The 27,526-nt window shown below is 45.8% G+C and overlaps 1 protein-coding gene across 2 annotated transcripts in view; it reads right to left on the bottom strand.

Annotated features, from left to right (window-relative positions):
• Positions 1-1,665: 1,665 nt before the first annotated feature.
• The window catches only part of LOC124019579 (OX-2 membrane glycoprotein-like), a 32,712-nt gene continuing 6,851 nt past the window's right edge, over positions 1,666-27,526 (bottom strand). Inside the window, exons 2-8 of one of the 2 annotated variants that reach the window (XM_046334963.1) lie at positions 27,324-27,400; positions 27,110-27,218; positions 26,600-26,923; positions 24,199-24,528; positions 20,139-20,414; positions 14,146-14,247; positions 1,666-3,863 (exon numbers count right to left, since the gene is read on the bottom strand). In XM_046334963.1, coding sequence (XP_046190919.1) covers positions 3,859-3,863; positions 14,146-14,247; positions 20,139-20,414; positions 24,199-24,528; positions 26,600-26,923; positions 27,110-27,185 — 1,113 coding nt within the window. In that variant the 5' untranslated portion in view covers positions 27,186-27,218; positions 27,324-27,400 and the 3' untranslated portion in view covers positions 1,666-3,858. The remainder of the gene's footprint in view (positions 3,864-14,145; positions 14,248-20,138; positions 20,415-24,198; positions 24,529-26,599; positions 26,924-27,109; positions 27,219-27,323; positions 27,401-27,526) is intronic. The other variant, XM_046334964.1, reaches the window with a different exon arrangement.

The following is a 27,526-nucleotide window of genomic DNA, read 5'->3' as shown; positions in this document are numbered from 1 at the left end:
GCGTTTGCATTTTAACCATAAATGGACAAAATATCCTATGCAACTAAAGCAGACATTCCAACTGAGGCCAGTAGATCTGTGACGAGATCACACTGTTTAAACACTGTTCTGTTAGGAACACACTGTTTAAACACTGTTCTGTTAGGAACACACTGTTTAAACACTGTTCTGTTAGGAACACACTGTTTAAACACTGTTCTGAACACACTGTTTAAACACTGTTCTGTTAGGAACACACTGTTTAAACACTGTTCTGTTAGGAACACACTAATAAAACACTGTTCTGTTAGGAACACACACTGTTCTGTTAGGAACACACTGTTTAAACACTGTTCTGTTAGGAACACACTGTTTAAACACTGTTCTGTTAGGAACACACTGTTTAAACACTGTTCTGTTAGGAACACACTGTTTAAACACTGTTCTGTTAGGAACACACTGTTTAAACACTGTTCTTTAAACACTGTTTAAACACTGTTCTGTTAGGAACACACTGTTTAAACACTGTTCTGTTAGGAACACACTGTTTAAACACTGTTCTGTTAGGAACACACTGTTTAAACACTGTTCTGTTAGGAACACACTGTTTAAACACTGTTCTGTTAGGAACACACTGTTTAAACACTGTTCTGTTAGGAACACACTGTTTAAACACTGTTCTGTTAGGAGCACACTGTTTAAACACTGTTCTGTTAGGAACCCACTAATAAAACACTGTTCTGTTAGGAACACACTGTTTAAACACTGTTCTGTTAGGAACACACTGTTTAAACACTGTTCTGTTAAGACAAACCCGGACAAGACAGACCAAAACAGACCAAGACAGACCAAAACAAGACAAGACAGACAAGGCCGGACAGGCAAAGACAAGACAGGACAAGACAGACCAAGACAGGAAAGGGACCAGATAGACCAAGACAGGTCAAGTCAATACATGACAGACATGCTGAAGATAATCACAATTGTAGGCAGGATGAGTGTGTGTGTGTTTATGTGTAGGCCCAGTTTCCCTGACTCATATGACTATCTGAAACTGGAGTGAGACTGGGTGTGTGTTTGCTTTGAGGCTATTTCAGAACTTTCACTGTGCCACAATAGTCACAGAACATTTAAGAGTAGATATGTTTAAAAAGCAGTGCCAGTCAGACGGTCCAAGAGAAACAGGATTGAGTTCAAACTGGGCACAAGAGGGGCAGACTGAATGGGCTTTCTGTTAGCTCACCTCCCACAATCTATTCTGACCATCTGTTTCCAAAGGGACTCCTGTGGTTAAACCCTGATGAATAATCTTCAAGAACAACACAACACTAATTCATACAGGTACACACACCCGTAAACACACCCACACTCAAAAAGTATGTTGTGGCTCACAAAGCCCTTCAAAGTTGAAGCATCTTCAAAAAGCATAGGTCTGATAAATCTGGCACCTAATGAAATAAGCCTGGCTGGTGCCACGCTTGTATCGTCTGCAGGATGCAAGGGGCACACAAACATCTCTGGAGTCAAAGCAAGACTTTCAGATCCTGGTACAAGGAGGAGCGCTTCCAATGGTGAGGTCCACTAATTATCATAAACACATAATACATACTTTAAAAAGCATCGTTTCTAAAGGCAACAGAGTCATCTGCAACAATTCATTTGATAATGAAGATAAACAGAGTGAAATAAAGAGCATCTCTGTGTGGTTTAATTGTCCATGTAGGTCCTGTGATAGTGCATTACATACTGTACATAGAGCGTCTTCAGGAAGGATTCACACCCCTTACTCCACATTTTGTTGTGTTACAGCCTGAATTCAAAAAGGTATTAAATAGATTATTTCTCTCTGCTACATCTGCTCTTGCCGTCTACTTCTCATCCTGTCTCCCTAACCTACTGCCACTTCCCCAGTGCTCTCTCCCTCTGTGTGTGTGTGTGTGTGTGTGTGTGTGTGTGTGTGTGTGTGTGTGTGTGTGTGTGTGTGTGTGTGTGTGTGTGTGTGTGTGTGTGTGTGTGTGTGTGTGTGTGTGTGTGTGTGTGTGTGTGTGTGTGTGTGTGTGTGAGTGGAGACAGGTGTGTTGGAGACGGAGCAGATCCCCACCAGCTGCAACATGTTCCATAATCAAGGCCTTTACAAATAATCAGCCCTGTCACTTCCACGTTGCTAGTTCGTAGCCTCTGCTCAGTCAGTCTGCGGTTTAAGCTGTTTGTTCCTGCATTGATCGTGTTATCCTCTTGTGCCTGGTTTTCCCTAGCCTGACTCTGCTTTCCGCTACAGTTCCGTCCGCTCTGACTCTGGTCCCTGTCTCCAGTCCCTCGTCAATCCTGCTTACCCTGCCCCTACTCCCCTCCCCTCAGCCTCAGTTCCTGGTTCCCTGCTACCCGCCTGAGCTTTATTCAAGCTTTGTCAAGTTGGTGGTTGATCATTGCTAGACAGCCATTTTCAAGTCTTTGTGACGTGGTGAGGTTGGACCCAGGTGCAGAGAAGAGACCAGACCAGGAATCAGTGGTTAAGGATAAACATAATACTTTACTGAGAAACGGTAGTCACAGGATCACAGTAAACGTAGGTGATTAGATGTTGAAATGGTGCTGGATTAGTGGAGATAATTGTATGTGTGAGGAAAAGAGATGAGGTAGTCATTCAAAAATCCATGCAACTTATTACGCGACTTGTTAAGCACATTTTTACTCCTGAACTTATATTGACTTGCCATAACAAAGGGGTTGAATACTAAATTGACTCAAGACATTTCAGAGTTTCATTTGTAATTACTTTGTAATAGGCCAGTGACACAAAATCTCAATTGAATCCATTTTAAAGTCCGACTGTAACACAACATGTGGAGAAAGACAACGGGTGAATAGTTTCTGAAGCCGCTGTAGATCTGTTCACCAGTAATCCTCAGGCAGCACTTAGAAACACACAGCTCAGCTCACTATTAGTGCTGTTTGACATTGCAACAGGAATATTCACAGTGACGTAAGGGACAGTGGCCTAAAAAGCTGATATACACAATCTGACATCTAATGGCATACGCATATTTCATTGACACAAAATCACGTCAACTTCCATCGTTGTCTAGACTATTTTGGGTAGGCTGAGTTGGTGTGATGTTAAACTATAGGAAGATGCTGAAGAGTTTATTGCTAATAAACAGTAGTAGTTCATTTGTATACATACATCTGTTGAGAGGTTTACAGGCTGAAAAGTTGGAGGCCATTTTCCTGCTGTAATTACACCTTCAGTTCAAATGGTCAGATGGTAGGAATACGCTTCAATAGGAAAGGCCAACAGACATAACAGCAGCAAAATCACACAAACAAATAACAGGAACTCCGACACAAAAAAGCAGCCTGGTCCTTAAACACACTGTAACTGTTAAACATCACAGTGTGTAATTAGACAGTTTTTGCAAACGTATAATTTAAAGCCTACTTTTAAAGCACTTTCTATTAAGGGCCTTTGTCCTATACTTTTTTATTCATCGAGTGGACCGGTTATAGCCTGATCCCAGATCTGTTGAGCCATTGACGTAACAATGACTATAGGAGTTGGCAAGTCATTACAAAATGATCTGGGACCAGACAAACTAAACTTCAAAGCCACATTTTGATAAGTGTCTTTATATCTACTGTTAATAGAAACATGGCTTTAGTGTTGTTGATGTTGTTGTCACTGGTGGGATGAAGGTTCATGTCCAGTTCACCCAGTGGGGCCTGGAGAAACAGCTTTTGGTGATGTGTAGTACTGTAGTGAGTTGTTCCTTCTAACAGACATGGGGCGTATGGAGCTGAGGAGCTGATAGGTCTAGCTGGATGACCAGAACTCTGGCTTCTCATCAAAACAGTCCTTCTTCCACCATTCCAGGTCAAATCTCAATCTGGATGGTCGGAGAGAGAGAGGGTTGGAGGAGGGGGGCAGAGAGAGGGGGGAGAGACACAGGGAGAGAGAGAGAGAGCGTCAGAGAGAGAGGAGGGGGAGAGACACAGCGAGAGAGAGAAAGAGCGTGAGAGAGAGAGGAGGGGTGCAGAGACACAGGGAGAGACACAGCGAGAGAGAGAGGAGGGGGCAGAGAGAGGGGGAGAGACACAGGGGGAGAGAGAGAGGATGGGGGCAGAGAGAGGGGGAGAGACACAGGGAGAGAGAGAGAGCGAGAGAGAGAGAGAGGAGGGGGCAGAGACACAGGGAGAGACACAGCGAGAGAGAGAGGAGGGGGCAGAGACACAGGGAGAGAGAGAGGAGGGGGGCAGAGAGAGGGGGGAGAGACACAGCGAGAGAGAGAGGATGGGGCAGAGACACAGCGAGAGAGAGAGGAGGGGGGCAGCGACACAGCGAGATAGAGAGAGACAATTAGACCAAACCAAATCATGAGAAAACAAAAAGATAATTACTTGACACATTGGAAAGAATTAACAACAACTGAAAAAACTAGAATGCTATTTGGTCCTAAACAGAGAGTACAGAGTGGCAGAATACCTGACCACTGTGACTGACCCAAACTTAAGGAAAGCATTGACTATGTACAGACTCATTGAGCATAGCCTTGCTATTGAGAAAGGCTGCTATAGGCAGACCTGGCTCTCAAGAGAAGACAGGCTATGTGCTCACTGCCCACAAAATGAGGTGGAAACTGAGCTGCAATTCCTAACCTCCTGCCCAATGTATGACCATATTAGAGACACATAGTTCCCTCAGATTACACAGATCCACAAATAATTAGAAAACAAACCCGATTTTGATAAACTCCCATATCTACTGGGTGAAATACCACAGTGTGACATCACAGCAGCAAGATATGTGACCTGTTGCCACAAGAAAAGGGCAACCAGTGAAGAACAAACACCATTGTAAATACAACCCATATTTATATTTATTTATTTTCCCTTTTGTAACTATTTACACATTGTTACAACACTCTATATAGACATAATATGACATTTGAAATGTCTTTATTCTTTTGGAACTTCTGTGAGTGTAATGTTTACTGTTCATTTTTATTGTTTATTTCACTTTTGTATATTATCTACCTCACTTGCACTGGCAATGTTAACATATGTTTCCCATGCCAATAAAGCTCCTTGAATTGAATTTAATTGAGAGAGGCGGGAGAGAGACAGTGAGAGAGAGAGACAGAGAGTGAGAGACAGAGAGTGAGAGAGACAGAGAGTGAGAGAGACAGAGAGTGAGAGAGACAGAGAGTGAGAGAGTGAGAGAGACAGAGAGTGAGTGAGTGAGAGAGACAGAGAGTGAGTGAGTGAGAGAGACAGAGAGTGAGTGAGTGAGTGAGTGAGTGAGTGAGTGAGTGAGTGAGTGAGTGAGTGAGTGAGTGAGTGAGTGAGTGAGTGAGTGAGTGAGTGAGTGAGTGAGTGAGAGAGAGAGAGAGAGAGAGAGAGAGAGAAAGAGTAGGGGGGGCAGAGAGAGAGATATTTAATTCATCATCATATCGAAAAACGAGGTGTTATTGTGTTAGTTGTACCATCTACTCCACAGTTTCAACTCAAAACAACAGTCCCCTGTCAGTCAGTCACTCCCTCTTCCTGACCCTCTAATGTCCTCATTACACAAACAGGCAGCCAGCATCATGTGGAGACAGATCAGTCTGCCGCAGGGCGAGAAGTCTGGTGCAGGGCGAGATATCAACACCTTTGTCTTTGAGACCTACATCGGAGTAGAAACTTCCTCTGGTTTGCTTAAGGAGCAGGACCAAACCTTGTCTTATTCTTCTTCCTGAAAGTGATTAAGTCATGCAATGTTCCCTGCTAAAAACATCATAACATCCTGGCCAAGCGTTACACTCATCCAGACACATTATAGAGCAGTGGAGGCTGGAATGGAATCAAACAGTGGAGGCTGGAATGGAATCAAACAGTGGAGGCTGGGATGGAATCAAACAGTGGAGGCTGGGATAGCAACAAACAGTGGAGGCTGGGATGGAATCAAACAGTGGAGGCTGGAAATGGAATCAAACAGTGGAGGCTGGAATGGAATCAAACAGTGGAGGCTGGGATAGCAACAAACAGTGGAGGCTGGGATGGAATCAAACAGTGGAGGCTGGGAATGGAATCAAACAGTGGAGGCTGGGAATGGAATCAAACAGTGGAGGCTGGAATGGAATCAAACAGTGGAGGCTGGGATAGCAACAAACAGTGGAGGCTGGGATAGCAACAAACAGTGGAGGCTGGGATAGCAACAAACAGTGGAGGCTGGAATGGAATCAAACAGTGGAGGCTGGGAATGGAATCAAACAGTGGAGGCTGGAATGGAATCAAACAGTGGAGGCTGGGATAGCAACAAACAGTGGAGGCTGGGATAGCAACAAACAGTGGAGGCTGGAATGGAATCAAACAGTGGAGGCTGGAATGGAATCAAACAGTGGAGGCTGGAATGGAATCAAACAGTGGAGGCTGGAATGGAATCAAACAGTGGAGGCTGGAATGGAATCAAACAGTGGAGGCTGGGATGGAATCAAACAGTGGAGGCTGGGATAGCAACAAACAGTGGAGGCTGGAATGGAATCAAACAGTGGAGGCTGGAATGGAATCAAACAGTGGAGGCTGGAATGGAATCAAACAGTGGAGGCTGGGATAGCAACAAACACCTGGCAACCACGTGTTTGATGTATCGATACCATTACACTCATTTCGCTCCAATCATTACCCCGAGCCCGTCCTCCCCGATTAAGGTGCCACCAACCTCCTGTGTTATAGAGGGTGTCTACAGTACACGCATTCCACCCGTTTCCAGGAACAGAGGAAACCCCTTAACACATAACCAGCCCTGAAAGACCACATGCACACTTAGAACTCACCAACTACTTCTCTGATAGAGTTCAGTGTGTCAAATCGGAGGGCCTGATGTCCGGACCTCTGGCAGTCTCTATGGGGGTGCCACAGGGTTCAATTCTCAGGCCGACTCTTTTCTCTGTATACATCAATGATGTTGCTCTTGCTGCTGGTGATTCTTTGATCCACCTCTACACAGATGACACCATTCTGTATACCTCTGGCCCTTCTTTGGACACTGTGTTAACTAACCTCCAGATGAGCTTCAATGCCATACAACTCTCCTTCCGTGGCCTCCAACTGCTCTTAAATGCAAGTAAAACTAAATGCATGCTCTTCAACCGATCGCTGCCTGCACCTGCCCGCCCGTCCAGCATCACTACTCTGGACGGTTCCGACTTAGAATTTGTGGACAACTACAAATACCTAGGTGTCTGGTTAGACTGCAAACTCTCCTTCCAGGCTCACATTAAACATCTCCAATCCAAAATTAAATCTAGAATCGGCTTCCTATTCCGAAACAAAGCATCTTTCACTCATGCTGCCAAACATACCCTCGTAAAACTGACTATCCTACCGATCCTCGACTTTGGCGATGTCATTTACACTCTACTCAACCAATTGGATGCAGTCTACCCCAGTGCCAACCGTTTTGTCACCAAAGCCCCATATACTACCCACCACTGCGACCTGTATGCTCTCGTTGACTGGCCCTCGCTTCATACTCGTCGCCAAACCCACTGGCTCCAGGTCATCTACAAGTCTCTGCTAGGTAAAGCCCCTCCTTATCTCAGCTCACTGGTCCCCATAGCAGCACCCACCCGTAGCACGCGCTCCAGGAGGTATATCTCACTGGTCACCCCCAAAGCCAATTCTTCCTTCGGCCGCCTCTCCTTCCAGTTCTCTGCTGCCAATGACAGGAACGAACTGCAAAAATCACTGAAACTGGAGACTCATATCTCCCTCACTAACTTTAAGCACGAGCTGTCAGAGTAGCTCACAGATCACTGCACCTGTAAATAGCCCATCCAACTACCTCATCCCCCATACTGTTCTTGCACATTCATCTTATGCACATTCTACCATTCCAGTGTTTAATTGCTATATTGTAATTACTTCACCACCACCATGGCCTATTTATTGCCGAACCTCTCTTAATCTCATTTGCACATGCGGTATATAGATTTTTCTACTGTATTATTGACTGTATGTTTTGTTTATTCCATGTGTAACTCTGTGTTGTTGTTTGTGTTGAACTGTTTTGCTTTATCTTGGCCAGGTTGCAGTTGTAAATGAGAACTTGTTCTCAACTAGCCTACCTGGTTAAATAAAGGTGAAATAAATAAATAATTTAAAGTAAAGCATGGCTGATATTCCATAGTAGTGTGCATTTGTGAGTGTGGGATAGTCAGTGGTGGTTTATCAGTAAAAATAGGCATCAACATATTTTAAAACTTTCTTTGCCTTGAAAAGTAAATGAACATGTACAGGCAACCACCAGCAGGTGTCTCCTAACCATCCAATCAGAGGATCTCTAACCTGGTTGCCAGATTGGTGATAGATGACCATGCTTAACGGTCAAGATAACGTAAAGGTGATAAAACTGAAACTGTTATTTCCCTTCTTCTCTTAGACTGTTTCTGAAACTGTCTTCCCTACTTCCCCACAACCAATCAGAGTTTTGCCAACAGTGCCACACTCATGGCGAGGTAAGGTCGGTTGAGCATGTTTGTGTGCCGGACAGGATATGGTTACTCCCCGCACTTCCTCCTGTGTTGCAGATGAAAAGTGCCCCATGCAAACTTCCCCTTTCATCAAATCACAGAAGTTGTTATCTGGACTTGACTTTCTGCATGACTGGCTGAAGCTCATATCCTACAAGATACACATGAAGCTTTTTAACAGTATGTCTGCCCACCGGGTCTCCTGTGTGCCACGACTATGTTATCATACAAACGCTAACTCTGTGGAGACATAAATACAACTGCTGAATTTGACTGGAATTACCTTCAGTTCTGGGTTGGGTTCCATTTCCCAGCTGTCATTGAAGCAGACAGACACCACTATGGCCCATTGATTTAGTAGAACCACAGTAGAACCACAGAAACCCACTTGTGGTTCCATGCTGCTCCCAGTCTCTCCCCACACGTCAATAATCTACTCCACCATCCAGACTAGCCACATCTCTGAGCTCCAAATGTTTTGGGACAGTGACAAATGTTTTGTTGTTTGGGATTTGAAATGATACAATGACTATGAGGTTAAAGTGCAGAATGTCAGCTTTCATTTGAGGGTATTTATCTATTTCTTTTGAACCATTACAGCACTTTTTGTACATAGTCCACCCATTTTAGGGGACCAAAAGTATTGGGACAAATTCACTTGTATTTGTATTAAAGTAGTCAAAAGTGTAGTATTTGGTCCCATATTCTTAGCACACAATGATTACATCAAACTCTGTGACTCTTCATACTGGTTTGTATGCACTTGCTGTTTGTTCTGGTTGTGTTTCAGATGATGTTGCGCCCAATAGAAATGAATGGTAAATAATGGATTGAGTCACTTTTATTGTAAACAAGGATAGAATGTTTCCTAACACTTCTACATTCGTGTGGATGTTACCATGGTTACAGATCATCCTGAACGAATCGTGAATAATGAGGAGTGAGAAAGTTAGACACAGAAATATCATATTTTCAAAATAGACAAAGGTAATTGTCAAATATGAGATTATATTAGATCAATTAGAGAAGCCATCTCTCATTCCATCGCAAGTGTTGGTGTAATTTCAGCTGCCGACATACAGTTGTTTGACCTATAATACAACACAGTGGGAGATAAATCTGGAATCAGAGATGCAGGTGCCTCTCTTGATACAACAACTCACAGCAACGTCATAATCAAAACCATCTTCTGACCCCATCACGTGATTAATCACGGCACTCTGCACAACGTCATTATCAAAACCATCTTCTGACCCCATCACGTGATTAATCACGGCACTCTGCACAACGTCATTATCAAAACCATCTTCTGACCCCATCACGTGATTAATCACGGCACTCTGCACAACGTCATTATCAAAACCATCTTCTGACCCCATCGTGATTAATCACGGCACTCTGCACAACGTCATTATCAAAACCATCTTCTGACCCCATCACGTGATTAATCACGGCACTCTGCACAACGTCATTATCAAAACCATCTTCTGACCCCATCACGTGATTAATCACGGCACTCTGCACAATGCCATTGAGGGCACAGCAATGAGTGAGGGCCGGGCTAGCATGCGGCTGGAACAGTTTGAGAAAAAGAGAGGCGTTGTTAGCCACTGGGCAGTTTGTCAGATTTTTGGGTTCTTTCTGCCCCCTCTTCCCTCCTCCTGGCCCCTTGTGTGAATCTGGCTCCAAGTAGCAGATTAGAGAAAGTCCTTTCTACTTAGAAACTAGCACTGGACAGCCAGCACAATCACTTGTTATTCTGGGGGGAGAGGAGAGGAGCACGAACCATAGACAACACTTAAAACAAACTGAATTAGTAAAAATATTTAAATTACCTCTGTGGTGTTTTTGGCAGGGGTGACAGTGTGTCACCTCTAAGTTCTGTACACACATTAAATCATAGCGAGTTACATTTACTCACACACATTATATTTACCAATCGGAATATTTCTCATAATGACTTTATGAGAAACAGCTATGCAAAGTCAATTATTACCTCCACAGGTAATTGAAGGTAGTGCACTACTTCAGACCAGGACCCATAGGGCACTACTTCAGACCAGGACCCATAGGGCACTACTTTAGACCAGGACCCATAGGGCACTACTTCAGACCAGGACCCATAGGGCACTACTTTAGACCAGGACCCATAGGGCACTACTTCAGACCAGGACCCATAGGGCACTACTTAGACCAGGACCAGACCAGGACCCATAGGGCACTTTAGACCAGGACCCATAGGGCACTACTTTAGACCAGGACCCATAGGGCACTTTAGACCAGGACCCATAGGGCACTACTTTAGACCAGGACATAGGGCACTACTTTAGACCAGGACCCATAGGGCACTACTTTAGACCAGGACCCATAGGGCACTACTTTAGACCAGGACCCATAGGGCACTACTTTAGACCAGGACCCATAGGGCACTACTTCAGACCAGGACCCATAGGGCACTACTTCAGACCAGGACCCATAGGGCACTACTTCAGACCAGGACCCATAGGGCACTACTTTAGACCAGGACCCATAGGCACTACTTTAGACCAGGACCCATAGTGCACTACTTTAGACCAGGACCCATAGGGCACTACTTCAGACCAGGACCCATAGGGCACTACTTCAGACCAGGACCCATAGGGCACTACTTTAGACCAGGACCCATAGGGCACTACTTTAGACCAGGACCCATAGTGCACTACTTTAGAGCAGGACCCATAGGGAACTACTTTAGACCAGGACCCATAGGGAACTACTTTAGACCAGGACCCATAGGGAACTACTTTAGACCAGGACCCATAGGGAACTACTTCAGACCAGGACCCATAGGGCACTACTTTAGACCAGGACCCATAGGACACTACTTTAGACCAGGACCCATAGGGCACTACTTCAGACCAGGACCCATAGGGCACTACTTTAGACCAGGACCCATAGGGAATTGGGTGCCATTTGGGACACATCTGTGGTCTTGAATCCACATCATGATTCAGGGGGTGAACCAACAAGGACATGTCTATGTCTGCCCTCCAGGATGTTGATTTTGGAGCCTTTGCTGAAAGTCTGAGAAAAATAACTCAACAGGAAAGAGTTTGGAGTATTTTGGAGTAGATGAGTACCAGTGAATCTGTCTCCTCAACACATCTACCCACATGGCAGAGGTCTACCTCATCAGTTCCAGCCTTTCTTATCACGTAAGAACACAGCAATGAGGAAGAGCAACATCGTGATGAAAGCTCTGACCGACCAGTGAGTCAAGTCGGACACTTCCATCAGCTATGGAAACTAAAATAATGACTAAACCTACGCAGTACGCAAACCATGGACGGTCCGTTCAATGACCCTTGAACTTTACAAGAGTACAAAAGAGATCCGACGAACACGATCAACTTCTAAAACGTCTTGGCCTGTCTGTAAGAATTGAGAAATCAAATTGTCCCTATTGCTAAATGCTACACCACTTCTAAGATATAGCCATGAGTCAACAGAGCCAACTCTCATGGACTGTGATTATAATTCCTCCAGAGCCAACTCTCATGGACTGTGATTATAATTCCTCCAGAGCCAACTCTCATGGACTGTGATTATAATTCCTCCAGAGCCAACTCTCATGGACTGTGATTATAATTCCTCCAGAGCCAACTCTCATGGACTGTGATTATAATTCCTCCAGAGCCAACTCTCATGGACTGTGATTATAATTCCTCCAGAGCCAACTCTCATGGACTGTGATTATAATTCCTCCAGAGCCAACTCTCATGGACTGTGATTATAATTCCTCCACAACCCTGCCTGGCTTATATTGACAGCTCAGTTCCAGACTCAGCAGCAGTGTTCTGCAGACTACAGCTCAGTTCCAGACTCAGCAGCAGTGTTCTGCAGACTACACCTCAGTTCCAGACTCAGCAGCAGTGTTCTGCAGACTACACCTCAGTTCCAGACTCAGCAGCAGTGTTCTGCAGACTACACCTCAGTTCCAGACTCAGCAGCAGTGTTCTGCAGACTACACCTCTTTCCGAATAAGTTGACGTACCGCTCACCCCTCCCACCACTGCTTATCATAGACCACACTAACCCCAGAGCCACTTCCCTCTCATTGGCTAAATCATATTATTATCACTAATGATATGGTTAGCGTAATGAGCCTCTTCAGTTTGAACATGTTGAGACGTAAACATGTTGAAGTGGCAGGAGGATTTCTCAGTAGGAAACTGAGTAATACTGTTGTGTTGAATCCCTTGAAGGAACTACCTGAAAGTACTCATACAATTTCCTTTTTAATGCCAGGTAAATACCAATGTAAACTAGTGCTGCCAGAAACTGTGCCCACAGGATTTCACAATCGGAAATGGAACAAAAAAATGGACCTTTCCTGAAATCTCTTTGACGGCAACTGTTGTCGGTAGCGTGATCTGTTCTGTTTCCTGCATCTACCTGGGAACTGGGAAGTCCTATTATTATCGCCATTTCACCCTACCCTGAAGAGGTCATGGGAAAAGGTGTCATAGGTCAAGGGTCAAGGGAGCGACGATGACAGAGGACTGGCGTATCCCCCTTTCACTTTCCTGTGGACCTCCCACCTCCATGTTAAAATATCAAAGAGTTATCCTTTTGAGTCATGTTTCCTGACCTTTGTGATGTTGGTTTTGTGATTTAAGGGAATGGTAACTTTCCATCAGTGAACATTTTGAAGGTCAAACTGTTGTGTTTTTGTATCAAGCTTTGTGCCAGCTGTTACTGAGTGTTCTTTAACAACACTGGTAGTTGCAGAAGTTTGAGATACTTATTACCAAAGAGATAAAACAATTTGTTTTATCAACTGTTATTACTACTCTCTACTAAGCCCCAGTGGAGATCCTGAGAGTCCACTGAAGTCACAGAGAGATATGATGACAAGGCCTTGCTTGACCCCATATCATAAATACTTTATTCATCTCAGGGGGGAAATTTGTTAAATTAAGGTTCTGTTTTTTGATTGAGCCAAAATCGCCCCTCCCATGCTAACCAGTGGGAGTGGCAATCAAGATGGAGTCGCAATCAATGAAACATTTGAGCTGCCTTCTACATTGTGTTTATATGACATGGTCCAACCGTGCAAACTCATGGAGCAAGATGTTAACTTTTCACTCTGAGATGGACAATTGGCTTTTAGAGATCGTAGATCTCAGGGAAGGTGACATCACATTCCAATGCCAACAAAAATTCTCCTTTATATCTTGAACACATGAAACAACCACAGTAGGAGACAGATGACCCGGGTTATGAGAAGCACTCATAACTTGGCAAGCATAACCCGGTCAAACTGTGTCTGCTGTGTCAGCTCTGAAGAGGCTTGCTCCCAGGATTCAGAAGGACACTGATATCATTAGCCTCACCATGGCAACAACACATCCATGGTGTTGGAGACGACACAAAAATAACAGTAATGTCCTTTTTGTGACAGTTTACAAAACACCTAGGGAGTGTATTGAGTAGGACACAACATTTGAAACATTGCAGATGTAATTACAATGTATATTGAATGGACAGGGTCCTCTATTCTGAATGAGAGAATCATGTCCACTCTATATGTTCCCACTAAATAAGCCAATGGAGTGTCACCTCTTCGACCAGGAAAATGGACTCAAGGAGGATCAGAAGCTGATTGGCTACTCACCGTCTCGACACAGGAAGCACTTGCAGAGGCACACGCACAGACAGCACAGGAGCAGGGCTGCCACACAGGATACTGAGATGATGGTAGTGAGGGCCGAACCAACTGCAACACACACACACACACCATGTTTACCAACAGACATATGACAACCCATGAGATGTGACTGGCGCTGGAGGGACGGCTGCCGTCTTATCGCCTCTCAACCATCCATGCAATTTTTTTTCTTCTTTTTTTCGTGTTGTTCGTAACTTATTTTGTACATAATGTTGCTGCTACAACATTATTGGATTACTCACCTCAGAAGAGTTTTTCTTCAATGAGTTGGACGGGAGGGATATAATACAGACACGCAAACATGCCCAGATCCCCGTCATTGGCTGGAGAAGAAAACTGAGATTTCACGGAAAAAGAGCAGGCGACGAGTGGCTAATCTGCATTCGCCTTCTGCCTTTGCCTGCTAGCTAACGTTCAATCGCTGGAAAATAAATGAGACGAACTGAAAGCATGTATATCCTACCAACGGAATATAAAAAACTGTAATATCTTATGTTTCACAGAGTCATGGCTGAACGACGACATTAAGAACATACAGCTGGCGGGTTATACACTATCGTTGGGATAGAACAGCAGCCTCTGGTAAGACACTTGGCGGTGGCCTATGCTTATTTGCAAACAACAGCTGGTGCACAAAATCGAAGGAAGTCTTGAGGTTTTGCTCACCTGAGGTATCTCATGATAAGCTGTAGCCCACACTATCTACCTAGAGATTCTAGACCACCTTTACTCCACACACAGAGATGCGTACAAAGCTCTCCCTTGCCCTCAATTTGGCAAATCTGACCGTATTTCTATCCTCCTGATTCCTACTTACAATCTGCAGATAGCACCAGTGACTCAGTCTATAAAGAAAGTGGTCAGATGAAGCAGATGCTAAACTACAGGACTGGTTTGCTAGCACAGACTGAAATATGTTCCGCAATTCTTCCGATGGCATTGAGGAGTACACCCCATCAGTCACTGGCTTCATCAATAAGTGCATTGAGGACATGACGTCGTCCCCACAGTGACTGTACGTACGTACCCCAACAAGAAGCCATGCATTACAGGCAACATTCGCACTGGGCTAAAGGGTAGAGCTGCCGCTTTCAAGGAGCGGGACTCTAACCCGGAAGCTTCTAAGAAATCCCGCTATGCCCTCTGACGAACCATCAAACAGGCAAAGCGTTAATACAGGACTTGGAACGAATCGTACTACACCGGCTTCGGCGCTCGTCGGATGTGGCAGGGCTTGCAGACCATTACAGACAACAAAGGGAAGCACAGGCCACCATAGTCCCATTGGCCAAGAACACTAAGGTAACCTGCCTAAATGACTACCGAACCGTAGCACTCACGTCTGTAGCCATAAAATGCTTTGAAAGGCTGGCCATGGCTCACATCAACACCATTATCCGAGAACCCCAAGACCCTCTCCAATTTGCATACCGCACCAACAGATCCGCAGATGATGCAATCTCTATTACACTCCACATTGCCCTTTCATACCTGGACAAAAGGAACACCTATGTAAGAATGTTATTCATTGACTACAGCTCAGCGTTCAACACCATAGTGCCCTCAAAGCTCATCACTAAGCTAAGGACTCTGGGACTAAAAACCTCCCTCTGCAACTGGATCCTGGACTTCCTGACGGGCCACCCGCAGGTGGTAAGGGCAGGTAACAACACGTCCGCCACGCTGATCCTCAACACGGGGGCCCCTCAGGGGTGCATGCTCAGTCCCCTCCTGTACTCCCTGTTCACTCATGACTGCATGGCCAGGCACAACTCCATCATTACGTTTGCTGATGATACAACAGTGGTAGGCCTGATCACCGACAACGATAAGACCTAGAGACCTGACCGTGTTGTGCAAGGACAACAACCTCTCGCTCAACGTGATCAAGACAAAGGAGATGATTGTGGAGCACGCCCACATTCTCATCGACGGGGCAGGTTGGAGCAGGTTGAGAGCTTCAAGTTCCTTGGCATCCACATCAAGACCCAAGACAGTCGTGAAGAGGGCACAACAAAACCTATCCCCCCTCCCAGGAAACTGAAAAGATTTGGCATGGGTCCTCAGATCCTCAAAAAGTTTTACAGCTGCACCATCGAGGGCATCCTGACGGGTTGCATCACTGCCTGGTACGGCAACTGTTCGGCCTCCAACCGCAAGGCACTACAGAGGGTAGTGTGTACGGCCCAGTCCACCACTGGGGCCAAGCATACTGCCATCCAGGACCTCTATACCAGCCGGTATCAGAGGAAGGCCCTAAAAACCGTCAAAGACTCCAGCCACCCTAGTCATAGACTGTTCTCTCTGCTACTGCACGGCAAGCGGTACAGGAGCGCCAAGTCTAGGTCCAAGAGACTTCTAAACAGCTTCTACCCTCAAGCCACAAGACTCCTGAACAGCTAATCAAATGGCTACCCAGACTATTTGCATTGTCAACCCCCCCTTCTACGCTGCTGCTACTCTCTGTTATTATCTATGCATAGTCACTTTAACTCTACCTACATGTACATATTACCTCAATTATCTCGACACCGGTGCCCCTGCACATTGACACTGTACCGGTACCCCCTGTTTATAGCCTCCACATTGACTCTGTACAGGTACCCTCTGTATATAGACTCCACATTGACTCTGTACAGGTACCCTCTGTATATAGCCTCCACATTGACTCTGTACTGGTACCCTCTGTATGTAGCCTCCACATTGACTCTGTACTGGTACCCCCTGTATGTAGCCTCCACATTGACTCTGTAACGGTACCCCCTGTATGTAGCCTCCACATTGACTCTGTAATGGTACCCCCTGTATGTAGCCTCCACATTGACTCTGTACCGGTACCCCCTGTATATAGCCTCCACATTGACTCTGTACTGGTACCCCCTGTATATAGCCTCCACATTGACTCTTTCCAGGTACCCCCTGTATATAGCCTCCACATTGACTCTGTACTGGTACCCCTGTATATAGCCTCCACACATTGACTCTGTACCCCCTGTATATAGCCTCCACATTGACTCTTTACCCCTTGTATATAGTACCCCTGTATATAGCCTCCACATTGACTCTGTTGGTACCCCTGTATATAGCCTCCACATTGACTCTGTACTGGTACCCCTGTATATAGCCTCCACATTGACTCTGTACTGGTACCCCCTGTATATAAAGCCTCCACCTCTGTTGTTATTTGCCGGTTTGTTATAGCCTCCACTGACTCTTACCTTTTTGTATTTTCTAAAACTGCATCTGTTGTTTAAGGGCTACCCCTGTATAAGCCTCCACATTGACTGTATAGGCCTCCACATTGACTCTGCTGGTTGTATACAGCCTCCACATTGACTCTTTTGATAGCATACCCCTGTATATAGCCTCCACATTGATGACTGGTACCCCCCCCTGTATATAGCCTCCACATTGACTCTTTCCCGGTACCCCCTGTATATAGCCTCCACATTGACTCTTTACCCCCTGTATATAGCCTCCACATTGACTTTTACAGGTACCCCCTGTATATAGCCTCCACATCTGACTCTGAACAGGTACCCCCTGTATATAGCCTCCACATTGACTCTGTACCATGACCAGCCTCCACATTGACTCTGTACAGGTATATACCACAATATTGACTCTGTATTAAGCCTCCACATTGACTCTGTACTGGTACCCCTGTATATAGCCTCCACATTGACTCTAGTACTGGTACCCCCTGGAATAGCCTCCACATTGACTCTGTACTGGTTTTCCACTTCCCCCTGTATATAGCCTCCACATTGACTCTGTACTGGAGTATATAGCCTCCCATTAATTGTACATAACTAGAATAGCAACTGACTCTGTACTAGGCCTCCACATTGACTCTGTACTGGATACCCCTGTATATAGCCTCCACATTGACTCAGGACTGGTACCCCCTTATAGCCTCCACATTGACTCTTTCCCATGTTGAACCACCCCTGTATGTAGCCTCCACATTGACTCTGCCTCCACATTGACTGGTACCCCCTGTATTGAGCCTCCACATTGACTCTGTACCGGTACCCCCTGTATATAGCCTCCACATTGAAGTGCAACCCCTGCCCTCCACATTGACTCTGTATGGCATTTGTATATAGAAATTGACTCTGTGAACCCAGCACTGCCTCACATTGACTCTGAGGGCTGTTATAGCCTCCACAGACTTGTCTTCATATAGCCTCCACATTGACTCTGGGTACCCCTTTATATAGCCTCCACATTGACTCTTAACGGTACCCCCTTTATAGCCTCCACATTATAAGAGCTGTATTATATACTGCCTCCATCTTTATTGACTCACATTGACTCTAGCCCCCATTGAGGTATATAGCCTCCACACCCCGGTCCAGGCCTCCACATTGACCATGCATGTGTACCCCCTGTATATAGCCTCCACATTGACTCTTTCCCGGTCCCATTGACCCCCTGTATATAGCCTCCACATTGACTCTGACCGGTCTGTATATAGCCTCCACATTGGTAATGGTACCCCTGTATATAGCCTCCACATTGACGGATTGGTCTTGGGGCTAGCCTCCACTGGAGGACTCTGCTGGTACCCCTGTATATAGCCTCCACATTGACTCTGTATATAGCCTCCACATTGACAGGTACCCTCTGTATATAGCCTCCACATTGACTCTGGTATATAGCCTCCACATTGACTCCCCCTGGATATAGCCTCACATTGACTCTTTACCATCTGGTACCCCCCTGTATATAGCCTCCACATTGACTCTGTGTGACCCCTGTATATAGCCTCCACATTGACTCTGGGGTTGATCTCCACATTGACTCTGTACCTGGTACCCCCTGTATATAGCCTCCACATTGACTCTTTCCTGGTGACCCCCTGTATATAGCCTCCACATTGACTCTTTCCTTGGTACCCCCTGTATATAGCCTCCACATTGATTGACTCTTCTCGGTACCCCTGTATATAGCCTCCACATTGACTCTGGATGTTATCCCCGGTACCCCCTGTATATAAAGCCCCTCTATAATTATTTGTGTTTCTTATCTCTTACCTTTTTTTGTATTTTCTTAAAACTGCATTGTTGTTTAAGGGCTTGTAAGTAAGCATTTCACTGTAAGGTCTACAGCTGTTGTATCCGGCACATGTGACAAATAAAAGTTGATAGCATATACCATTTAGCAGGCGCTTTTATCCAAAATGACTCACAGTACAGTGAGCGCTTACATTTTGGTAAACAAATCTGACCCCCTGGGAATGGAAGCCAGGACCCTGGCGTTGCTAAGCGTCATGACCAACTGAGCCAGACAGGACCACAATATTGACTTCAAGGACATTAAACTATGCCTCGTTTTGACCATAACTCATGATATGAGCTCCACAACAAGAGAGATAGACGTACTGTGGAAAAGGCTTGACGCTTATATTGGTTTTCCACTTCCTGGAAACTGGAGCACTTAATGGTCTATCAAACGAGCCATAATTGTACATAACTAGAATAGCAACTGAAGCTTTCCTAGGAATCACTCCCCCAAATGGATACAATCCCAAAACTAGATCAGGACAGTGTTCCAATACAGCATTTCAACACACAACTCTACACATGTTGAACCACAATGCAGACCTGGGTTCAAATAGTGGCCCCAAGTCCTGCGCTTGATTGACCTCGCCTGGCGGAATGGTACCAAAACAATAGTCCTAAAAGTGCAAACCCTGCCCATCGCACTCCATGTATGGCATTTGAAAGAAAATACTATGTGAACCCAGCACTGTCACATTGCGAGGGCTGTTAAGCAGACTTGTCTTCATAAGCAGAATGAATCTGGGTGACACTTTATTTAAAAAAAAGTCTAATTAACATACCTTTAGTAGATCAATTATAAGAGCTGTATTAATGATTTACTGCTACTATATACATCTTTATTGAGCCAATGTGATTCTCTGAGCTGCTCACCATTGAGGTTGACGGACATGGGCGAGTCCAGGCCTCGGTGGTGCACCATGCATTTGACGGATTGGTCGTGGGGCAGAGCCTCCTGGAGGAGGAGGGTGCTGGTGACCAGGGTGGTGCCGTCCCCCTGGTCGTAGGACGAGGACACGGACGGCCCCAGCGTCCGGTTGTCCCCTTCCACATTCCATACCATCTGGGCTGCAGGACGGGCTGCGGCCGTGCAGTTGGCCTCGATGACCCCGCTGGAGGTCACGTGGGTGATCTCTGGGTTGGGCAGCACTGAGGGAGACATCACACACAATGGATGAGAGATCATGTTTATGGTAAATGACAGTATATACAGTGTAAGACTGTGGTTCTCAACTCCAGTCCTCCAGTGGTGTCTGACTGATGTTATCCTGTCTGGTGTTATCCTGTCTGGTGTTATCTTGTCTGGTGTTATCTTGTCTGGTGTAGTCAGACTGGTGTTATCTTGTCTGGTGTAGTCAGACTGGTGTTATCTTGTCTGGTGTTATCTTGTCTGGTGTTATCTTGTCTGATGTAGTCAGACTGGTGTTATCTTGTCTGGTGTTATCTTGTCTGGTGTTATCTTGTCTGATGTAGTCAGACTGGTGTTATCTTGTCTGGTGTTATCTTGTCTGATGTTATCTTGTCTGGTGTTATCTTGTCTGGTGTTATCTTGTCTGGTGTTATCTTGTCTGGTGCACAACATGGAAACAGAACATGGCCTCCAACCCTCCAGTCTCCATCTGACACAATGAGACTCACATATCCAATCAGACAATGAGCACTAACATGGCACAACAGAACATGGCCTCCAACCCTCCAGTCTCCATCTGACACAATGAGACCTCACTATATCAGACTGCACAACATGGAAACAGGACATGGCCTCCAACCCTCCAGTCTCCATCTGACACAATGAGACCTCACTATATCAGACTGCACAACATGGAAACAGGACATGGCCTCCAACCCTCCAGTCTCCATCTGACACAATGAGACCTCACTATATCAGACTGCACAACATGGAAACAAGACGGATCGACAGATGGGCATCGGTGCCTGGGTTTACTGATGTTTTTACAGTGGACAAAAGCAGGGCTGTTCGGATGAGATTGGAGCAGAGGGACTCACACAGAGACATACTGATTAGAGCACCACACACACACACAGAGAGGGCCTGTGTCTAGGGAAAACAGTGACCCAGTCATTCCTTGGGTCTCAGCCCATTTAAATCACCTCTTTCCTGTCTCCAGAATCATCACCCGTCTAACAACTTTATCACTCGCAACACTCACATTCTGTAATCAGTCCATAGACAGCCACACAACATCTAAGAGGACTGTAATCAGACCATAGAAAGCCACACAACATCTAAGAGGACTGTAATCAGTCCATAGACAGCCACACAGCATCTAAGAGAACTGTAATCAGTCCATAGACAGCCACACAGCATCTAAGAGGACTGTAATCAGACCATAGAAAGCCACACAGCATCTAAGAGGACTGTAATCAGTCCATAGACAGCCACACAGCATCTAAGAGGACTGTAAATCAGTCCATAGACAGCCACACAGCATCTAAGAGGACTGTAATCAGACCATAGAAAGCCACACAGCATCTAAGAGGACTGTAATCAGACCATAGACAGCCACACAGCATCTAAGAGGACTGTAATCAGACCATAGACAGCCACACAGCATCTAAGAGGACTGTAATCAGACCATAGAAAGCCACACAGCATCTAAGAGGACTGTAATCAGTCCATAGACAGCCACACAGCATCTAAGAGGACTGTAATCAGTCCATAGACAGCCACACAGCATCTAAGAGGACTGTAATCAGTCCATAGACAGCCACACAGCATCTAAGAGGACTGTAATCAGACCATAGACAGCCACACAGCATCTAAGAGGACTGTAATCAGTCCATAGACAGCCACACAGCATCTAAGAGGACTGTAATCAGTCCATAGATCTAAGAGGACTGTAATCAGTCCATAGACAGCCACACAGCATCTAAGAGGCATTCTGTCAAAGTCAAATTCTATACCTTCCATTCCATAACTGTGAAATTACAATAGGCCATGTTAAGTCTCCAGTGTGAAATTACAATAGGCCATGTTGAGTCTCCAGTGTGAAATACTCGTATCTATCTCAATATGCCACCAAGGGGCATAACATTTGTGGTTCTTATATTTCAGTGGGCAGAATGCACTAACATTTGTGGTTCTTATAAACCTAAAACAGCTCAACCCTGGAGAGACCCTCCTGTAGGTTTAAACTCCAACCCTGTTCCTGGAGAGATACCCTCCTCCAGGGTTGGAGTATAAACCTACAGGAGGGTCTCTCTCCAGGAACAGGGTTGGAGTATAAACCCTGTTCAGGAACAGGGAGAGTATAAACCTACAGGAGGGTCTCTCTCCAGGAACAGGGTTGGAGTATAAACCTACAGGAGGGTCTCTCTCCAGGAACAGGGTTGGAGTATAAACCTACAGGAGGGTCTCTCTCCAGGAACAGGGTTGGAGTATAAACCTACAGGAGGGTAGCTCTCCAGGAACAGGGTTGGAGTATAAACCTATCTCTCCAGGAGGGTATAAACCTCAGGAGGGTCTCCAGGAACAGGGTTAGAGTATAAACCTACAGGAGGGTCTCTCTCCAGGAACAGGGTTGGAGTGTGAACCTACAGGAGGGTAGCTCTCCAGGAACAGGGTTGGAGTATAAACCTACAGGAGGGTATCTCTCCAGGAACAGGGTTGGAGTATAAACCTACAGGAGGGTCTCTCTCCAGGAACAGGGTTGGAGTATAAACCTACAGGAGGGTCTCTCTCCAGGAACAGGGTTGGAGTATAAACCTACAGGAGGGTCTCTCTCCAGGAACAGGGTTGGAGTATAAACCTACAGGAGGGTATCTCTCCAGGAACAGGGTTGGAGTATAAAAACCTCCAGGAACAGGAGGGTCTCTCTCCAGGAACAGGGTTGGAGTATAAACAGGAACTAAACTACAGGAGGGTCTCTCCAGGAACAGGGTTGGAGTATAAACCTACAGGAGGGTACAGGATCTCTCCAGGAACAGGGTTGGAGTATAAACCTACAGGAGGGTCTCTCTCCAGGAACAGGGTTGGAGTATAAACCTACAGGAGGGTCTCTCTCCAGGAACAGGGTTGGAGTATAAACCTACAAGAGGGTATCTCTCCAGGAACAGGGTTGGGCAGTCCTGAACTAAAGGGTAGCCTTCCACCCCTAAAGGGTCATGGGTTTAGTAGCTAACTGTACAATAGTGTCTCCACAGCAGGTCTAAACAGTAGCATTGTGACCCATTCTCCTCCTCCTCCCATCGGCTACATAAAGCTCTTCCCTTTCCTGTGCTATATCTGGGAAACACACACACACACACACACACACACACACACACACACACACACACACACACACACACACACACACACACACACACACACACACACACACACACACACACACACACACACACACACACACACACACACACACACACACACACACACAGGGAGAAGTGTATCATCTTATAATACGACTTCCTTCCTATCTACTATTCCTTCCAATCTACTATTAGAATGTCTACTATGACAACATCATCCGGGAAATCATCACATGTTTACAGTGTGATTACAGTGTGATTACAGTGTGATTACAGTGTGTTTACAGTGTGTTTACAGTGTGATTTACACATGGCCCTTTAATGACCTGGAGTGTATAGACATAAACACACATCCTCTCATCCAGTCTCAATGGGCCTGTTTGGCCTTCAATGAGCACAACAATTGACTACCTTGGGACACATGGATACGTTTTCCGACAAACTAAATATAAAATATACTAGAATGGCTGGGCAGTAGATGACTGCTACTGGGTTTGAGCCACATCTTTATCAGTGAAGATTGGGAGCAGGAAATTCCAGCAAAAACCATAATAAATTAAAACCTTCCTTACAGCAATAGCCTCAGTGGATATACTCCCTGAGATATAATACAACAATACAACCTTCCAAATGACCCCTAATAACCCCCATCCATACTCACCAAATACAAAGAGGCAGGCCGTGGCGCTCCTGGTGCCTTCTGGGTAAGTGTGGAACTCGCAGGTGTAGCAGCCCTCGTCCTCCGTCTTCACCGGCCTGATGGAGAGCTGGGTGTCTCCCAGGGAGGGGTTCAGGGTCATGCGTCCCCGATAAGGTTCCTCAATGCTGGGTTGGCCTCGCTTGGCAAAGGAGGCCAACGTGGTCGTGTCGCCCTGCTCTGCAGTCTTTCTCCACAGGACCTGGCGTACCCTGTCTGGGAGGCCGTACCAGCAGGACATGGTGGCCAGCTTCCCTCTGATGGCTGTTTTATTACCCTCATTGCCCACTTTGACTGGGTCAGACACAGGGAGACAGAGGAAGGCATCAATAGGTGAGCATTGGAATGGGAGGAGCACATTCATAGTGGTGGGTTAGAGAGATATGACAAAGTGTTTGGAGGCTTACATTTATTTATTTAAAAAAAATCCTTTTAAATTTTACCCCTTTTTCTCCCCAATTTCGTGGTATCCAATTGTTAGTAGCTACTATCTTGTCTCATCGCTACAACTCCCATACGGGCTCGGGAGAGATGAAGGTTGAGAGTCAAAAGTATGTGGACACTTGCTTGTCGAAAATCTCATTCAAAAATCATGGGCATTAATATGGAGTTGGTCCCCCTATAACAGCCTCCACCCTTTTGGGAGGGCTTTCCACTAGATATTGGAACATTTCTGTGGGGACAGCCACAAGAGCATTAATGTGGTTGGGCACTTAGGCCTGGTTCGCAGTAGGCGTTCCAATTCATCCTAAAGGTATTCGATGGGGTTGAGGTCAGGGCTCTGTGCAGGCCAGTCAAGGTTTTTATTTTTTTATATATTTTTTAACCTTTATTTAACTAGGCAAGTCAGTTAAGAACAAATTCTTATTTTCAATGATGGCCTACGAATAGTGGGTTAAGAGCCTTGTTCAGGGGCAGAACGACAGATTTGTACCTTGTCAGCTCGGGGATTTGAACTTGCAACCTTTCGGTTACTAGTCCAACACGCTGCAGCCCCGAAGTTCTTCCATAACGATCTCGATAAACCATTTCTGTATGGACCTCGCTTTGTGCACGGGGGCATTGTCATGCTGAAACAGGAAAGGGCCTTCCCCAAACTTTTGCCAATTTTTGCATTCGGGCATTATGCATTGGGGCAGGCAGCGTTCTCCTGGCATCCGCCAAACCCAGATTCGTCTGTCGGACTGCCAGATGTTGAAGCGTGATTCATAAATCCAGAGAATGCATTTCCACAATCCCATGGCGCGAGATTTACACCACTCCAGCCGATGCTTGGCATTGAGCATGGTGATCTTAGGCTTGTGTGTGGCTGCTCGGCCGTGGAAACCCATTTCATGAAGCTTCTGACGAACAGCTCTTTTGCTGATGCTTCTAGAGGCAGTTTAGAACTCGGTAGTGAGTGTTACAACCGAGGAAAGATTAATTTTATGAGCTATGCATTCAGCACTCCTGTTCTGTGAGCTTGTGTGGCCTACCACTTCGCGGCTGAGCCGTTGTTGCTCCTAGACATTTCTACTTCACAATAACAGCACTTACAGTTGACTGGGGCAGCTCTAGCAAGGCAGACATTTGACCAACTGACTTGTTGGAAAGGTGGCATCCTATGACGGTGCCACGTTGAAAGTCACTGAGCTCTTCAGGAAGGCCATTCTACTGCCAATGTTTGTCTATGGACATTGCATGGCTGTGTGTTCGATTTTATACATCTGAAATAGCCGAATCCACCAATTTGAAGGGGTGTCCACATACTGCTGTATACTGCTGTATATATAGTGCCTATTTTGGGGCAGTAATACAACAGAGGGTTAGAGGTGTCCTCTTGTTGTGGTCGTTATATTCAGAGAAAGTATCGGGGCCCTGGTCTGTTGAGTATGGCTGATCTCATCCCACTTCCTGTTTCTGATTATCCACAACTGATATATTCTGGGATGGGAGGGCCAAGTGAGCATGCTGACTTTTCATGACCTTCCACAATCAGCAGACAAATCAACTGTGCTGAAAAACATGGGAACTACAAACAAATTCACAGGAGGATTTGTTTTCTATTTTAGAAAAATGTAACAATTGGGAATGTGCCAACCCTATGAGGAAGGCCACCTGGTGCTGGAGAGAGAGTATTTGAGGAGGAGAAATTAAGGATCTATTGCATGCCATAGTCCTGGAATCTACAGTATATTTGGAAGTCCTTGCTAGTGTCACTGACCGTGGTTCAAATCTTGCTCCCTCAAAACAATGTTAGCATGCTGAGCCAAAGCCTATGCATTACCTCTGGGCACTAATGCAAGTCTTCAGGTCTCAGGCAATGCTACTCATCACATGAGCGTGGTTTACCAAACCACCTTGTTTAGACTGAGGCCAAACTCACCTTCGATACGGAGGCAGGTCTTTCCCTCCTGTGCTCCGCTGGGGTAGATGTCAAAGATGCAGCGGTAGCAGCCCACGTCGTTAGGCCCCACCCTCTTGATGGTGATGGCGCTGACGTTGCGGTGCGAGGAAGTTAGCTCCACGTCGTCTTGGCGGGAGGTGGTTCTGACCGACTCGCCTGGCTCGTACGCCAGGAGAACCTGCTTGTGTTTGTTCAGCCAGCGGACCTGCTTGACCGTGTCGCCAGTTGCTATGGTGACGTTACAGCCCAGCGTGAAGGGGAGGCCCGCCACAGCGGTCATGCTGGACGGGGCGATGACCTCACCTGACACATGACAGGAAGTCAACCAACGAGAAGCACTGAAACTCAATACAATTCACTATTTTAAGGTGGTCGACCACATACCAAGTCAAACAGGCTTTCTCACCGCAAGGGAAGATCCACTACTTTTGATTCAACATGGCACCTAAACCTACTGTAACGTAGTGAAATATGTTGAGTGTTGGCTACCTTGTGTCCTGAAAACCACCATCACCAATAGCTGCAGACACAGCATCAGCCACAGAGACAGGGCAGATACACACATCTTGGTCTGCGGGAGTGTGTTGCATCCAGGTTACTGATAGAGAACAGGACTACTGTTCAAAATAGCACCATGGAACATCCACAGCCAACAGTCACAATGAACTTCAGCATATAAAGTTGAATCAGATTTTTACTTTACCTGTGATCCAGTGTGTGAGACGTGTTGTCGGTCAGTGTTGTAGCAACCTCATCTTACTGGCAGACGGACTCCTGTAGCTGGATCCAGGAACCAGAGGAGGACACAACTCTCAACGTTATAACCCTCTATTCAGCATTATAACCAATTATAACAGAGCATTATAACCTACAGTGGCAAGAAAAAAAGTATGTGAACCTTTTGGA

This window comes from Oncorhynchus gorbuscha, unplaced genomic scaffold (assembly GCF_021184085.1).
Source record: "Oncorhynchus gorbuscha isolate QuinsamMale2020 ecotype Even-year unplaced genomic scaffold, OgorEven_v1.0 Un_scaffold_633, whole genome shotgun sequence".
Classification (NCBI taxonomy): domain Eukaryota; kingdom Metazoa; phylum Chordata; class Actinopteri; order Salmoniformes; family Salmonidae; genus Oncorhynchus; species Oncorhynchus gorbuscha.
The sequence above is the reverse complement of the archived record's forward strand: the minus strand, read 5'-3'. Positions and strand labels throughout refer to the sequence as shown.